The following is an 18076-nucleotide window of genomic DNA, read 5'->3' on the forward strand; positions in this document are numbered from 1 at the left end:
GTTATTATATTCTTTAGCTACGTTGAGACCAGAATGAATTAACGTTTTTTCATGTACTTACCCAAATGCTTACCGTATCAGCAAAAAGAAGCATTAAAGAATTAATATTAAGGTTATGACATTAATTGGCTTGATAGTTTTTTTTTTTTTTTGATAATGTTTCAATGGAAATCATTATTTGTAGAATTATATAGAAAGCCCAAAACTCAAAAATCAAGTCCGCAATTTCATGAAATCTCTTCTGGAAAGCCTCGAAAAGTCAGGGAACTTCATTTTTCAAATTGAATGGGAATCCTGTTTTAATTATACGATCAAAACCACCTTATATGATTCATCTATATAAATAAAACAAAGAATATATGTGTGTATGTTCCATATACAGATCCGCAGTTTACGTCGGATCTGAACCAAATTTGGCAGGGAGGTACTTGAGCACCCGAGAGGGAACTACCCGAAATAATTATCCGATAAACTCAAAATTAGTGACATTCGAAAACCCGCAAAAAATACCCCTGAAATTGTTTTAATTCCTTCGAATTTCATAAAAAACCGAGGCTGTAAAATCACCGGGAAAAACTTTAAAAGCATTTTACAGCATAATGGAACAGAATTTCATGTGGAAAAATTATTTTTTGCGCGATCTCATTTTAAATTAGCGTAAATGAAACCATTCAGAAGGTTGCCACTTTTTTTTTCTCGACTGTGACAAAAAATATTTTTTGTTTTTGTTTTGAGGTAAACGTTTCCGTTATTGAGTATTATTTGGCGATTTATCCTCTTTCTTTCTTTCTTTCTTTTTTTTTTCTTTTTTTTTTTTTTGGTACTACCAGCAGAAGACAATCAGGAAAGTTGTGCGGGGTTTTTTGATTTGCCGTTATCTTTCTTTAAGAATGATTATTTTGACGAGGAATTTTACAGTATTTTATTTTTCTCTAATAGAAACATGGTTGTTGAACATGAGTCACTTGACATAACTTTCATTTTTGAGGCAAACCTTGCAAAGCCGGGCAATGCAGCTAGTAAGATATAAAAGTTAGAATTTAACGGAGGATAGTCCGCATTAGGGTGGATCATTGTAGATTAGATAGGATTTCTGTGTCTTGTTAATAATGGAGTCGTGCTTTAAAAAATTGCTTTTGTTGTTTCAGATCCAGAAACCAGAGTTGTTCTCGGAGAACTAAATGGAGACCCTCTCAAGGGTTATATAAATGCTAATTATGTTAAGGTAAGAAATTACTTTCCAGAAAAACGATGATTTTTGTTTTTATGAAGACTCTTACGTTATTTTATGTTAGACTACAATTCATCAAGGAAAAAGAAAAAAAACGATAGCAGCGCATTTTTTTTTTACTTTTTATTTTGGAGCTAATCTTTATGTTTATTTTTATCTTCTTTACTAATAATAAAGCTGAAAGTCTCTCTGTCTGGATGTCCGGAGGATGTCTGGATCTCTGTGGTGCGCATAGCGCCTAGACCATTCGGCCTTTTTTCATGAAATTTGGCACAAAGTTAGTTTGTAGCATGGGGGTGTGCACCTCGAAGCGATTTTTCGAAAATTCGATGTGATTCTTTTTCTATTCCAATTTTAAGAAAAAAAATATCATAAGATGGACGAGTAAATTACGAAATTATCATAACGTGGAACCGTAACATGGGCACAAGCCAATTGGCGAGATACGAAATTATCATAACGTGGAACCGTAAGATGGGTACAAGCCAACTGGCAAGAAAATTCACCACACATTATTTGTAAATATACAGGTGAACCAAACGACCTTTTGATTTTTCTATCACGGGCAAAGCCGTACAGGAACCACTAGTTACTAATAATAAAGCTGAAAGTCTCTCTGTCGGGATGTTCGGAGGACGTCTGGATGTCTGTGACGCGCATAGTGCCTAGACCTTTCGACCGAGTTTCATGAAATTTGGCAAAAAATTAGTTTGTAGCATGGAGGTGTGCCTCTCGAAGCAATTTTTCGATAATTCGACTTTGTTCTTTTTCTATGTTTTTATTTTTACCACCATTGGTGGATTTGAGTTCTCTGCACCGAGCGAATTACCATAACATGGACGAGTAAATTTCCATAACATGGAAGAGCAAATTAACATAGCATGTTATTGAGAAATTCATCATCCATTATTTGTAAATATACAGGCAAACCAAATGACCTTTTAATTTTCTACTACAGGCAAAGCCGTGCAGGTACGTGCCGCAAGTACTTTATATTAAGATAACTTCCCTCAGTTATATTTCTTGAACTAATCACTTTTCAATAATTAATGCATTTGCAAACAGGTGTTTTTCCTTAGCCGTTTTATTGTAAGAACATTGAAATGTGTAAAAAACGTTTAAGATTGAATAAAAGCCTACTTGAAGCTCGGTATTTTCAATGAATTCAATTTTATGATTGGTACTGTTATCATTTTTTAAATTTTAAGTTGATAAATTTGATACATCAAATAAATCGAACTGATTTTCATTCCATTAAAAACTTTTTATCTCTTTTTTAACTGCATTCTTTATTTACCCTCCCTCCCCTCATTTTTTGTTAATCAGAAGAGTTATGCATGGATTGCCAGGAAATTTTCGAACTAGTAACTTTTAACTCTCGGAAAAGATAATCGAAAAACAAAAATAAAATAAAATAAAAACGCTATAGGTGCCAATATAATCTGGAAGCAACAGTTCTTCTAGATATGGGATTGAAGAGCTTTTTTATTACATTTAACATTTAAGAAGCATAAATTGAAACAACCAGCGATCCTACAATCTTTAAAATGATTTCAAGTTGTTAATCCTTCATAAAAATCCACAAGGGGTAAGTAAAGTGAACAAAAATGCACACTTAACGGTGTTCCTTTTTTTTTTTTTTTTTTTTGCCTTTTAAACATAAGGCTTGCACATAACGAAGAGTTGATAAAATCTTGTGTAAAATGCAGCTGATTTTGAAATTAGTTTTGCCTCACTGAATACAGTGCAAGAGAGGAGAGGTTGTTTTTTCCGTTCTAGTACTGTGTTGGCAGAGAAACAGCTTTTACGGAATTCGATAAATTTTATTGAGAATTATAGCGCAGGTATGGGCGATAAAATAAGTTGGCAAGTAAGTGATTTGCCGAAATTTCGTGATAGAACATAATTGCTCAAGGCAGGCCTTTTCAAAACCCGAGATACGTAGTTTTTACTTTATTTCGAAACTGTTGAAGTACAAAGCAAGTTGCAGGAGTTTTAGCAAATCAGTTAAAATAAAAATACGAGTAGTTTACAAAGGGGTCTTTTCCGAAATTTTAAAAGGATTTTTTTTGAAAGAGCGTGCTTAAAAACATAGGATTTGACCATTTTAAAAAAAAAATAATTTGAATAAATTTAGTATCTTTTAACTATTATTTTAATTGGTGCGCGGATTCAATTTAATATTTTACGCTTCTGCACATGACATCACAAGTGATGAAATGCCATTCACTGATGCCATTAACGCAGAGTGCAATATTTAATTCGCTTTTTTACTCATATGTAATGCGATTCTATGCAACGATATGGTTGATAGCAAGCGTAGAGCACAATATTTCATTCGTTTCTGAATTATCATAACATGGAAACGCGGCAGACAGCAAGCGTAAACATTCAGCGCGCCAGTGGAGTGCGCGACAATGTACATCACTTGTGACGTCATAAAGACCACGCCTTGTTTGAACAGTCGGGTAGTTAAAAAAATTAAGTAAAAATTGAACGTTGGGGAAAATGAAAGTTATTATCTGGGTCTATGTTATTGTTTTTGCTCATTCTATCAACTTCAGTGACTAAAAGTTGTACTTTGAAGGAAACAGCCCCACTAGACTCAAAAAACCTTAAATATGGCTCTGAAGTAATCCTTAATCTTAAAGAGTGAGGGTTCAATTCCTTCTCTAACATACATCAATGTTTTTCTTAGAGATTTAAGAGATTTGTTTTTGAGCTATTTGTGAGAAAGAGTGAACTATTTGTGTCTTAAAGTAAAAACTTAAGTCAGCTGTCCCATTTGCCTCTGCGTTGATATTTTTTCTATCATTAGGCTGTTAGTGAAAAATATTAAGAACCTTAATTGCATACTTTTTGTCATTTCACTTGCAATTTGTCCGTTTCTGTTTTTCTTTTTATACAGATATATTTATTATTTGTGTTCTTGTATATTCGTTTCCTTACTTTTTTTCCTGTAAAATTTAATTTCATGGAATCAAACTATATAGGTGACAACTTCAGTTTTTTACCGTGAAATAAAGTTTTTAATGTTTGTTTGTGTAATCTAATCTTGTGTAATCTTGTGTATCTCTTAGTTTACACATAATTCCTAAACTATATGTTTTAAAAATACTATATGCAGGGCCCGACTATGATTTTTGAAGACACGGGGCACGAAATACGCCTTCCCCGTCCGCTTTTTCTATGGTGAAGATGTTTTGATATTTTGCGTTAACACAGCCTCGAGCTAAATTTGGTAGTACCTTTTATTAGAATATAATATACAATACATTATAAAAGTTGAAGTGTTATAGCATACAATAATTATCCATGATAATATAAGATGTTTTCAAGCATTGCCCGTTGCTGTAAGTCGCAAATATTGAAATTATCTATGATATAACTTTAAAAAAAACTAAAGTGCGATATGCAATGAGTCCAGCATAAGCTTTACCTACAGAATTGGTGCCCCCCCCCCAAATGTTGGTGCCCTGGGCCCGTGCCCCATGTGCCCATGCCTTAATCTGGCCTTGACTACATGTTCTGAAATTCAACAGGACATTCAACATGAATAACGATATCATAATAATAATGCAGTAATACTTCATAAAGAAAAATATTTTTGTTTCATTCACAAATCATTAACTATTTAAAACAAATATAACGCTTTGATGTGTTTTCATTGATGACTAATATTCTTGAATCTGGGTGAATATTTTCTTTACGTTGTAGGGCTACGAAGGCAAAGCAGCTTCTTACATCGCCTGTCAAGCCCCTTTACCTGATGGAATAGAGGATTTTTGGAGAATGATATGGGAGCAACAGAGCAGAGTCATTGTTATGTTGACGTTGTTTGAAGAGAATGGAACAGTGAGTTTTTCCTTTCTTTTTGCAAGAAAATAAATAAACAAACAAATGAGAATAAAAATAAAATAAATAAATTTGAATTTTTAACATCTTGAATTCAAATTATGTTTTTCGCAATCACGAGTTGCGATAGGATCCTACTCGTCGGGTTTCTTGTTTCTACATATGGAATGGAATGGAAATGGCCAAGAAATTTGCACCCGTCATATTATGACGGGTGATTTTTCTAGAATAGGTAAAACGAGCTATATCAATAAAAAACGAAATGGTTATTAGAATGCGGATGCAGTCAAAAGAAAAAGGTTTTATGGCCGATATTCACCATTACATTTATCATTAAGATTGTTTACAGCGCATAATGTAATGTTTTTTTTTATTTCTTATCAATTTTAAATGTTGGGAATTAGTAATCTGGAAATTTTGTATTTAGATGAAGTTTTGCTGTTTAAGTTCAGCTATATAGATATTTTTCTTGAAAAAACGTAATTTCACCCCCAAAAAAAAAAAACCTTTTTTTTAATGTAAAGCCTGCTTGAGTTAATCCCTGGAAAAAAAATATGAACAAAATCAAACCGCAAACGATTTGTAACTATGACGATGAAAATTTTGCTCTCTAAGTAAATATTAAAAGCAACCGTTGTCATAGTAATCTGAAATATCGGAGCAACATCCACATTGATCAAGTGAGGATAGTAAGCAAAATACGTTATTGCTCAAAAAAAAAAAAAAAAAAAAAAAAAAAAAAAAAGAAAAGAGGAGGGGAGAGAAGAAGAAGAAAAAACGGAAAAATAATTAATTTTCTATAAAATTTATAAAGCAATGTGGCAATTGGTTTATACATTCTATTTTTATGAACTTTTACTTATACTTCTTGAGTAATTAGATTATTATTTGTTGATGTGCGTTATCAGCAAAGCTTATAATGAAAGTTATGGCAAGATTTTTTATGCGATTTTCGGTTTCAGGTTATCTTAAGATGAAACTGCATTTTTAGAAAGCTTCTAAAGTTGAATGTTCCCCATTTGCATAGTGAATATGAGAAAACCAAGAGCACCCTCATTGGGTGAAACAAAAAGTAGTAACATAAAAAATTAAGAATCAGTTAAAAAATTAACATTTTAACAATAATTTGAACGAGAGTACAATTCTGCAGTTCTTTCATTTTGTAGGGAGAAAAGAGAAGAAGAAATAGAAAGAAAGAAAGAAAAAAAAACACATTTCAGAATTTTTAAGTTTGAATATGACCATTAAATCAATCAATTGGCGTTTAGGAAATTCTGTTTTAAGTCTAGAAAGGTTTTGCTTTCTTCATAAATTATTTTTTAAATTTCGTGAGGGGAATAATAAAAATTTGTTCAAACTCTGTGAGGTAATTTAAATATTTTGGTGTAAAACTTTTATTTCTATCGTTAATGCTTTTTGATCTTAACTGTCAATATTATAAACAACTTCTATCATCCAAGGTCTCTCAATAAAACTACTAATATACTACTAAATATTTCAAAGGCATGAACATTTAGAGCCGGGAGACTTATCGGAGTTTTCCAATATTTTCAAAAAGTAAAACGGAATAAATTATTACTTTTTGACATTGTATGTGCACATAAAAATTGTACGTTTCCCCCCATGTGCAGTAAACATGAGTAAGAGTGGAAATAAAAATGTTGGAAATAGTTAAATTCATTCAAGTTTTCGCAAATATTCATTCATGAATATGAAGGAAATTCTACCACTGAGCAAACCCTAGTATACATTAATGCTACTTTATAAGCATACCTAAGTTCACTTTCAATCATAACTATATCTGTGAATGTAAGTTGAATGATACGGGCAGGTTTTTTACTGAAGATCTACAATGCAACTCTGACTATGCAAAACGGATGCTACCAATATTGTTTTGCATTTATTTTATTTTTTTACGATGTGAAAATGTTTTGGGACTTGGGGCTCATAGGAATGAGTCCTATACTCTGGTTTTCTGCCGAAAAATGAGCGAAAAAGTTGTAAAACAAAACCCTGAAAAAAAGGTGTTGAAACTGGAAAAAATTGGGATGCGCCACTTCCAAAAAGTGGGGTTTGATGGGGGAAAACGGTGGTCATATTTGTATTTTGAGGGCCATTTTACATAGGAATCAACAAAAGTTATGTCAGAAGCTTTTTGATTTTTTTTTTGCCACGCAGTGTAATCATCTATCCGATTTTACTATGTTTTCAAAATTATTTTATAAAATCTTTTCTTTTTCCAGTCGCGCTGTGCCTCGTACTTCCCACAAAGTACCCTTGTTGCTCACCCTCCATACGGAGATTTTCAAGTTTCACTGCTGAAAAAGGAAGTCTATGAGTTCTATACCGTTTCAACCTTGCGACTTTTAGATATGGAGGTAAAGTATGATTTCATACCCTTGGCGAATAAAGACGGATTTTTTTTTTCTTTTTTTTAAGCGTCCATAGTTTACGAAACGTCAATATTGGCGATGTTTAACGATATTCTAGTGCAATCAACGTAATCTAATAATTGTTGATATTTGTAACATGAACCTCTGAAAAATAGTCCTTTCTTCAAAACGTAGCTCGCAACAAACTAAATCAAATTATTAATTAGTTTTTCGCTCTCTCTAAGGCACTTCTCAAATGCCAACAGAAACATCGAATTCAAAGTGTGTTCAAAGTACCATTCAATATATTTACTGTCTTTTTATAGGTTTAAGAAGGTGTCTGCAAATGTATTTAAGAAGTATTTTTGTACGCGTACATGACTACACTTACATATTTTGCATTATTAACAGACATGGATTACTCAACAGGCGTAAAAGGAAGTTATGTCTATGTGGTTTAAACATCAGAGTTCTTCGCTTACGATTTTAATCAAAATATTTCAATCCTACACATTCCAACATATTCCTAAATGTTTTTAAATATAAAAACTCAGCTTTTAACTACAACTTACTAAATTATAATCACTAAATGCGCTCACTTATTCATAAATAGGTTGCAGACAGTAATAATTAATGTGGGAAGCATTTTAAAAACATAATCCATATTCTTACTAGTATTTCTAAAACATCTCCCTACATAACGTACGATTATTTAATTTGCTGATGAAAATTTAAAGTGAACTAGCTGACCCATGCAAAGCATTCATGTGCTACAGAAAGAATTAAAAATCCCGTTTTTTTTTTTTTTTTTTTTTTTTTTTTTTTTTAAAGTAATTTTCTGAGTAAAAGCTGAAATGTGACTTGATTGTTTATTTTTCACTGATAGCGGTGAAGTATTCTTTAAAGTAATGACCTAATTTTGAAGTTTGATGACTTATTAAGGACTAGTGATACCCGCACGGCTTTGCTCGTAATAGAAAATTAAAAGGTCCTTTGGTTCGCCTGTATATTTACAAATAATGTATGGTGAATTTTCTCGCCAACTGGCTTGTGCCCATGTTACGGTTCCACGTTATGATAATTTCGTAATTTACTCGTCCATCTTATGAAAATTTTGTTCTTAAAATTGGAATAGAAAAAGCACCACATCGAATTTTCGAAAAATCGCTTCGAGGGGCACACCCCCATGCTACAAACTAATTCTGTGCCAAATTTCATGAAAATCGGCCGAACGGTCTAGGCGCTATGCGCGTCACAGAGGTCCTGACAGACAGACAGACAGACTTTCAGCTTTATTATTAGTAAAGAAAATATAGATTACCCACTCTCCCCCTCCCAAAAAATAAACCCTTTGAGAATATATATATATATATATATATATATATATATATATATATATATATATATATATATATATATATATATATATATATGATACTGTGATTTATCATGTTAAACTAAACGGTTTTTTCTTGATATCAAAGCAACAAAACTGAAGTTTAGAATCATGCTCCTAATAAGTTAAGATTTTAATTAATGGAAATTTGGCGTCATTAGCAGGAAGCTCATGCCAACTGAACTAATGGGCCTTCAACTCGGGCTGCTATACCCTAACCCAATACGTAATATAGCAACAAAATAAATTGTCATTGATGCCTCTATTTTGCTAAGACAGATTTAAAATGTTAATGCTTCTTACTATTTCAAAATTAACGTCTTGTTTCCTGATTTTACCAACCGAATTGTTGCTCAGAATCCTGTTATGAATTTAGATAATGTATCATACAAATTTGATTAGAATTCTGCTGAAAAAAATAGTCATATCAAAAAAGATAGTTTTCGGGCTTTTGAATTCAAACTCATGACCTTTGCATTATTACCATGACGTCCTAACCAACTGCACCAATAAGCCTTTGTCCCTATAAGCTATGCATTGCAGCAATACGTGATAAAAAAAAAGGTTATTTTTTCGGTTAAAAAAAATGTGAATTATCTCTATTTTTTACCGAACCCGATGAAAAAAAAAATCTTTAAAATGGTGCCATAGTTATGAAATTTCATCCAATATTGAGAGAGTTGTGACGGTGTCACAAAAAAGAAAAAGAAAAAAACTTTGTGAAGTAAAATATATGATAGCCTAGCGAAAAAATGTTAATATTGTATCGAGGACAGGTTGTTTTCTTTGCACTGATACTATGCTGATGAAGAAACGAATTTTACAGATTTCATTTATTTTCATTTAATTTTATTTATTTTCATTATTTGCAAAGGACGAGTTCTTTTTGCTGCTCTGATACTGTGCTGGTGCTGGTAGGGAAACGGCTATAACGAAATTCAGTAATTTAAAACGAAAGCTAAAGACAGGTTGCTTTCTCTGCTCTGATACTATGCTGGTAGAGAAACGACTTTTACAGATTTCATATATTTTCAATGAGAACTAAGCTCAGGTTTTTTTCTCTGCACTGGTACTGTGCTGGTGCTGGTAGAGAAACGACTGTAACACAATTCAGTAATTTTCGTCGAGAACTACGACAGGTTGTTTTCTGTATACTGATACTATGCTGGTAGAGAAATGACTTTTGCCGATTTCTTTTATTTTCAATGAGAGCTAAGCTTAGGTTCTTTTCTCTGCACTGATACTCTGATGGTGCTGGTAGAGAATTGAGTACAACATATTTCATTCATTTTCATTGAGAATGAAAGACAGGTTGTTTTCTCTGCACCGATACTATGCTGGTAGAGAATCAATCGACTTTTAGAGATTTCAATTATTTTCAATGACAGCAAAGAACAAGTTCTTTTCGCTGCACTGATACTGTGCTGGTGCTGGTAGAGAAACGGCTATGACAGAATTTGGTAATTTTCAACGAGAACTAAAGACAAGATGTTTTCTTCGCACTGATACTATGCTGGTAGAGAAACGACTTTTACAGATTTCATTTATTTTCAATGAGAACTAAGTGCAGGTAGTTTTCTCTGCACTGATACTGTGTTGGTGCTGGTAGAGAAACGACTGTAACACAATTCAGTAATTTTTGTCCAGAACTAAGACAGGTTGTTCTCTGTGCACTGATACTATGCTGGTAGAGAAACGACTTCTGCAGATTTCATTTATTTTCAATGAGCGCTAAGCTTGGGTTCTTTTCTCTGCACTGATGGTGCTGGTAGAGAATTGAGTATAACACATTTCATTCGTTTTCATTAAGAACAAAGGACAGGTTGTTTTCTATGCACTGATACTATGCTGGTAGAGAAACGAATTTTACATACTTCATTTATTTCAGGGGTTCTCTAAATTTTCCGACTCGCAGCACCTTTTAAAGAATTAGAATTTTTTCCACGGCACCCTAGTCTATATATATTATATACATATACATATCGAAATTCCCTCCGTGGTTTGAAAGCCCTATGGAAACAAATATATTACAAATGCAGCAACATTGCAGACTTTACTGGAGAATGAATTTTATAAGTTTTGTTTCCGAAATTTTCGATGCGTAGACCTTCGTATTGCTGCTAGATATCAAGATAGATATTTAGATAGCAAGTCTAAAGTCTAATTCTTATTTCAATCACTTCATCTTGCAATCAATCTTAGAAATTGCAGGTGGGATCTTTTGGAGTAAATCTCACTAATCATGTGACCCAAGGAGCACAAAATCACGATTTTTGATGAAAGACCACAAAACATAACTTGGATCTAGGTCCGGAGAGCATGGTAGCCACGGAAGAAGGTGATTGCCGTCATCAGAACTTCGTCAAATACAACGGCTAGGAAGCTCGTTATTGAGAAAAAGGAGGGACGTCTGTAAGATAATGATATATGCCTTATCTTGCTGGAAAATGAACGGCCATTGATTGTTACATATTAGAACGAGTGAGATAAGAATTATAATTTGAACTTGACATCTACTGCACCACGAAAGGTTCACATGTCGAAGATTTGTGAAACGAAACTTGTACAGTTCCTTTCTCCAGTAAAGTCAACGTTGTTGTTTTACTGGTAACATGTTTCATTAATAAACCTTCCAAGCTCTGCAGGGTATTGCCACAAAACCGGGACACTTTGAGACACCCCTCGTCACCTCTTACGGTACCCAGTTTGAGAACCACTGTATTGACAACTAAAGGCAGGTTGTTTTCTCTGTACTGATAGTATGCTAGCAGGGAAACGACTTTTAGGGATTTCATTTATTTTCATTGAGAACTAATGACAGGTTGTTTTCTTTGCACTGATGCTACGCTATAGTAAAGAAACGACTTTCATAGAATTCACGTATTTTGATTGAAAATTACTCGCTGTCGCGAACAGCTGGTTCGCTTTTTATGCCATTAATTTCAGTTCTTCCGTAATTTCAAACAAACCAAGAATCATAGGAAGTTTTCTCCATTGTACTCCAGAAACGGAGAGTGATACATATTTCTTGCGTCACGGGAACTAACTGAAAAGTATTCAGTGATGTTTCAAAAGTTAAGTTGTAAGCGCTCATTAGTATTCTACTTATTTTGACACAGTATCGAAAATTGTGCTTTTAAGAAACGCAAAAGCTTCAAATTGTACAAAGCTTTATTTATTTATCTTATATGAAACATCAAAAGAACCAAAATTAAAACTAATTTATTTATGGCCAAAAACTATTTGCAAATGAAATAATATGTAAAATAAATTCCAATGCAGATAACTCATAGAATCAGGATTACTTCTCACAAAAAGGCTAATAAGTTGTGCTTTTAACAACATACCAAACATGTGGTTATCGTAAAAGATTTACATTTGAAATAATAGTCTAAATATTCCGAGATATAAGTACGTATTGAGAGCGACAGGCCGAAACAAACAATCGATAAATCAAGCAGACTCAACTGAGCTGCTGTTTGTTCTAAAAAATGCATGGTTGAAATTGAAAAAAAGAAAGAAGGAAGTGGGTTAAAGTATCAGAGGTTTATATGCTCCCAGCAATTTGGATATTTCATTATTTAAAGACGGAAAATTGAAATGAAATTAAAATGAAATGCATTTTAATACTAAAGGAACTTTTTGAAGGCAATTTAAATTCGTAGCTTATAGAGGTGCATTGGGGGGAGGGAGGATGAAAGGTAGAATTTTTTATTCTAACCAGGAACACATATAATGGAGCCTTCGTGGATCTATGGTAGAAGCTTCGCTTCATACGCCGGAGGTTGCGGGTTCGATTCCAGCCGGTGCTATGTGTGTTATTTCCTCTCTATGTGCTGTAAATCTTTCTTGTGTTGTCTTATCTATTAATAAAGAAGTCCAACCTTTCGAGTCAATGGCACCAATCATTTCGTAGTAGTTTATTACGGACACGTCAACAACAACTCATACGATGGTGTGATAAAGAACAAATTCTAAATAGGTAGCAATCAAGAGCGCATAGTAAAGTATGTATCTATAGCCATAAATTATTTGTCATCGTTATAGAAATACGAGATCTTAAAGTCTGCAGAAATTTTGAAAAGGTTGCCACATTTAGCGAGTTTTAGTGCCTAATGGAAAACATCTTTCTCACACTTTGCCGATGGATGTCCTGCCACATGCAAACAGGGAAATCGTTTGTGAGATATAGGTGTCTTTAAATTTGGTGCTTTCCTTAAAATTTATGCCGACTTTAAGACCTTATATTTCGATAATGGGGGCACGAGAGCAAATCATTTTTACGCCAACAAATGTCTCAATATGCTCTTTTTTTTGCTACCTATTTTAATTTTTTTCATTGTTGAACTATTCTTCTGGTTCCCTGGTAAGTTTTACATGAAAACAAAGTCTACACATCTTTTGCAAAAACTATTTGATTGCTGCAAAAATAACTATGCACCTATATCACACCTAGAAGAACACTGTGTCACAACTCAAAAACAGAACATTTTAAGACAGGGAAAGGAACGTAATTTTTCAAAAAGAATTAGTTATGAAGCAGTCAATAATACGCTAAATATGGTTCACTTGCATATACAACCCTAGTGGCATAATCGGTTTGGAGATGGTTGGCTAACGATAGAAATCGGTGGGGAATGGTGAGCTGGCAACGAACGATGAGCCAACGATGTCCCTACAGTTTCTGGGTATCGTTAAGCCAACCGTGAAAATTTTCGATGAGCCACCTTTGGGAAATTGTTAGGCACTGAAGCAAATCGTTTGCACTTCGTTGGCAAATGGTTGGTTGGGTAACGGTTGCCAAAACGGACATTGCCTACCGTTGGCTAACCGTAAGCTCCATCATTGACCAACCATCTCCCAACCGATTGTGCTACTAGGGGATGTCCATAAAACAAACGTTTCTCTTTGATTTGTTAAATCATAGCTTCATGAACACTCCTAAACATTCGAAATTTTGGTATTTTGAGTTGTGTACTATTATTCTTGGTGTGTAATATGTTTCTAACGGATAAAAGTTTTGTACCTAACGATGTACTTTTTTCCATTTTCGCAGAAAAATTTGTTTCGTGATATCGTACATTTGTGGTATACATCATGGCCTGATGTAGGAGTGCCAAAAGATCCTTCTAGTTTCGTCTGTTTCATGCAGCAATGCAGGCCTTATATAAACTGCAATTCAGGCCCGACGATTGTCCATTGCAGGTAAGCCACCATTTAGGCTCAGTGAAAAAAAAGTATGAGCGAATATACGTATTGTCTCTTTACGATGCTAACTATTAATATGTTTGACCATTTATAAATTAAATTTCAAGGAGTTCTGGAGCATTTTTTCTTTTTTCCATTCCTACCTTCTAGAATCAGAAGCCCTGCTTTTCACCACATTCCGGTTATTTCCCTGGAAATGTGGATTTTTTCCCCTCCTGCTTCCTTCTGGAGTAAATGCGGAGTTTTTACCCAGAATTCATCATTACGCTAAACAAGTTCGTCTATTTGCTAGGTATAGCCACAAAGGATGCTGGGTAAAAACTGCTGTCCATGGTACAATGGGCAACCTCTTTTTACATGTAAACGGGGAATTTTTCAGTCGGGGTTTTTTTTTTCTGGAATCAGAGCAGGGATTTGCGAGATACAAAAGTGTCTTGTGAACGCGGCTATTATTCAGTTATACAATTTTCTATGGCAAGTGCGATCGAACAGTATTGCTTTATCTATTGAGAACAGATCAGAGGTACTTCCTTCATGTTAAGTAGTTGATGTGAAAGCAGGGTGCCCCTCCCAATGAGAGGTCCAGGGAGGTCACTGTGACCTGCACAAAAATTCCGTTGTTCGACAAATTTTGCCGAAGATTCGGCAAATTTGGTAACAATATTGCAATATTGAAATTCTGTTTTCTTTCTTTATTTTTTACAATTGTTTTTTTAATGATGAATAATGTTCCTTACTATAGATGTATGAATGATATGCGTGCATGCTTGTATATTATCATTTGGTAAAATTGTAGTTTCATTCAGAAATTGAATGTTTTCCCCCTTCCAAAAACTTTAGTTCGGAGCGCCCTTGCGCAAAAGTTTCTTTGCCTTCATTCATGACGTATTTGGACTGATAAAAGAAAACAAATAATTATTGTTCCAATATAAGAATTCTTCCCCTTTTTTCTTAAGCCAAAAACAAATTCGTCCAAGATCACAGTTATGTTATACGATTTGTTATGCTTTGCAACCTTACTCCTTTCGCCGCTAGCATGCCCTAACACTAATGTTCTTACATTCAAGTTATACCTACGTGTGACAACTGCCTTTTGTCATGCCTATACCACATTATGCTAATCAGTGAATAATTTTGTAATCACTGCAACTTCAAACAGGTACTTAATTGTGAAAATATATGTTTAATGTAGAAAATGTGCAGGGGAGAGTTGGGAGGAATGGTACAGTTGCATTTATATGCCGAAATAAAAAGTGAAAAAATATTTCTGGCTTGCTCAGTATAGATGTAAAAGCTCTAGATTCTTGCTTAATCCCAATCTATTACATATACTGGACAAGCTAGAAACAATTTTTCACATTTTACTCCGGTAGTAAAAAGAAATGTAAAGAAAGAAGGGATGCGTACTATTTCGACTTTTAACATTTAGAATGTTTGACATTTTGAATTTGAAAAATAACAAAAAATCCATATGAAATCATTTAAAATTCCAGATACTTTGCTACAGTGCTTAATTTTTATTTTAAATACAAGGTATTAGAAACATGCTTTAGTTCGTTTTTGATGGGTATCTGATTTTAAATGTGTGAAATATGCTCGTATAAATGCCTTAGAAATGTCTCTGCATAAGATGGCTTTTATTTTTTGTGTTTTTAGCACTGGTACTGGAAGAACTGGCGTCTTCTTAGCCCTCGACATTTGCATGAGAGAGTACGATCAATCCAGATCCGTCGACATCTTACAATGCGTGTCTCAGCTGCGCAGAGATCGAGGAGGAGCCGTGCAAAATAAAGATCAGTACTTCCTTTTACACGAGGTGAGTAAAAGAATTCAACAGACTGGTTATATTTTCGTATTAGTGTAAATGAATTTGTTCATAATACATTTTCCAATTTTCAAGCAGAACGAATCTTAGGAGCAGTCAGCAAATGTCATGTCAAATGATGTCATGCTTTGAGTCGGGAGGGAGTTTGGGAAATTGTGAGAGAGACGTTTTGTGATAAATGGGAGGGAGAGGATAAGAAGTGTGACATCACACTCTTTGGGTAAACTGCTCTACATTTTTTTTCATATTGTGTTTACTTTTAAAACAGCGAACCGCTACTTTTTTTCTGATGATTTTGTTTTGTATTCTCATCGGTTTTATTTCGTTATAAAAATATCACTACATATTCAGGTTTAAATTAAGTCCTAATTAAAAATTTCAATTCATCCTTTTATTAGTAGTTTGTGTTCATAAAGTAAAGGCAAGGCTTAAAGTACATAAAATATGGAGTGTATTTTAAATAATGCATGTGACAATGGAAAAGGAGGGATAAGGTGAAGTGTGACACATTGAGACAAAGTAGAAAAAGATGTCAAATATGCTGAATAGATGTGGCATCATATTTATGGATATCCCCTTAGCCCACATCAAATGTTATTTTCAGTAGAGTAGATCGGGGCACGTTTACTTAGTGCCTTTTTTTTTCAAAACGGATTATAACTGGAGAGCCAACAGTCATAACTAATTGATGCTGCTCCCAGGCAAATATCCTCACAAGTTTTTGGGCATCAGTCGAGCTTCGGTCTAGCATGCAGAAAGAATTACCTGTTTTCTACCAAGTCGAGTAAATTTTGAGTAGAACGTTTTGACACTTATTGTGAATAAATAATACTTAGTTAAGAAAGAAGAACTATATAAAAATTAGCAGAATTTTATCCTTTTTTGAGAATTGTATTTGTATGAACTGAAATATTACTAAATTTTTTTGCACGTTAAAAATAAATCCGAATTTGGAGACGGGGCAAGTTTACGCGTTTGCGTCTGAAAACCTTTAGGCACGTTCTTTCTGTATCTTACAGTGCCCTGCCGTTTCTTTCGCTTCAAACTGTCTCAAAACTTTTTAGTATTTTCAGGCTATTTAGTTTTGAAAATCACCATTTAATTTTTAATTGAATTACAAATTCGTATCTTAAAACTTACAATCATGTAGTGCTGTATTCATGCCCGTTCAGCTTTTACTTTACACATTATTCAGTCTGTAATAAATTTGCTTTATTTTAACGATGGTAAGACATTATGCTCAAAACACTAACAAGCCACGTTAGGTGTCAAAATATGCATAAACGTGCCCCGTGTCCTGGGCACGTTTACGCAACCGACTAGGACTCAAAAATGATTTTTTAACGGCTAAAAACACAAACTGAGCAACAACTGAATGTACCAATTTTGACTCCATTAACTGCTTTATAAAACCGTAATGTCTAAAATTTGGTAAGTTAAAACATAAAATTTAGAAAATTCATTGAAAAAAATCTGCTTAAACGTGCTCCGGTCCACCCTAAGCTTCTATGACATGATATTTTATCTTTTATCAGGCTCTTCTGGAATACATTTCTTGCGCTGCAAACCAGTCTCAACGACCATCCGTCCAAAGCCTTGGTTCCTGAAGAAAATTCGTCAGAATCCTGATTAAGATGTGGCAATAAATAAGAAGCTCAGACTGTGGAGGATATATTCGCTCAGCCTTTTGCGGGGACTGAAATATGTATTGTTATGACGTGTAATGTTAGACGAAGATTTGTATAAAAGTGAATTTTTATAATCTTGTTAATTAATTGTTGAGAGTATTTAGTATTTATCAGAAAATGATAGTCTTTATCTATTTATATTAAATGAAGGAAGCGAATAAAAGGAATGATTTAGTCTTGTAGAAGCCTATGTTCCGTTTTCTTTTCACATTTTCCCTTGGTCATTTTACTCTTATTATACGAGGGTGAAACTTAAATAGTGGCAACACTGCTGTAAAAATACTTGCAACTAAACCAAAGAATGTCGCCTAAAATCATAGAGTAAGGAAATTACACAGAGAAGCCCCGCTGTACTAAGAAATTGAAGCCGGAAGTTGCACCGCTGTATCCTAAGATCCTTAGCTTCTTGCGATACATCTTGATTCAAAACACTCCATTATTGAATCTCAATTGGTAGTTAATTTAAACTTAGATATCGTTGCAAGTTTATGAAGCACGTTT

At 33.8% G+C, this 18076-nt stretch overlaps 1 protein-coding gene across 3 annotated transcripts in view; it reads left to right on the plus strand.

The window, feature by feature from the left end:
- LOC129224722 (uncharacterized) overlaps window positions 1-17760 on the plus strand; it is a 140251-nt gene extending 122491 nt beyond the window's left edge. For all 3 annotated transcript variants that reach the window (XM_054859269.1, XM_054859270.1, XM_054859271.1), the window contains exons 9-14: window positions 1149-1225; window positions 4949-5086; window positions 7330-7464; window positions 13911-14059; window positions 15719-15878; window positions 17423-17760. In XM_054859269.1, the coding sequence (XP_054715244.1) occupies window positions 1149-1225; window positions 4949-5086; window positions 7330-7464; window positions 13911-14059; window positions 15719-15878; window positions 17423-17494 (731 nt within the window). In that variant the 3' untranslated portion in view covers window positions 17495-17760. The remainder of the gene's footprint in view (window positions 1-1148; window positions 1226-4948; window positions 5087-7329; window positions 7465-13910; window positions 14060-15718; window positions 15879-17422) is intronic.
- Window positions 17761-18076: the final 316 nt, after the last annotated feature.

This window comes from Uloborus diversus, chromosome 6 (assembly GCF_026930045.1).
Source record: "Uloborus diversus isolate 005 chromosome 6, Udiv.v.3.1, whole genome shotgun sequence".
In the NCBI taxonomy this organism is placed as follows: Eukaryota; Metazoa; Arthropoda; class Arachnida; order Araneae; family Uloboridae; genus Uloborus; species Uloborus diversus.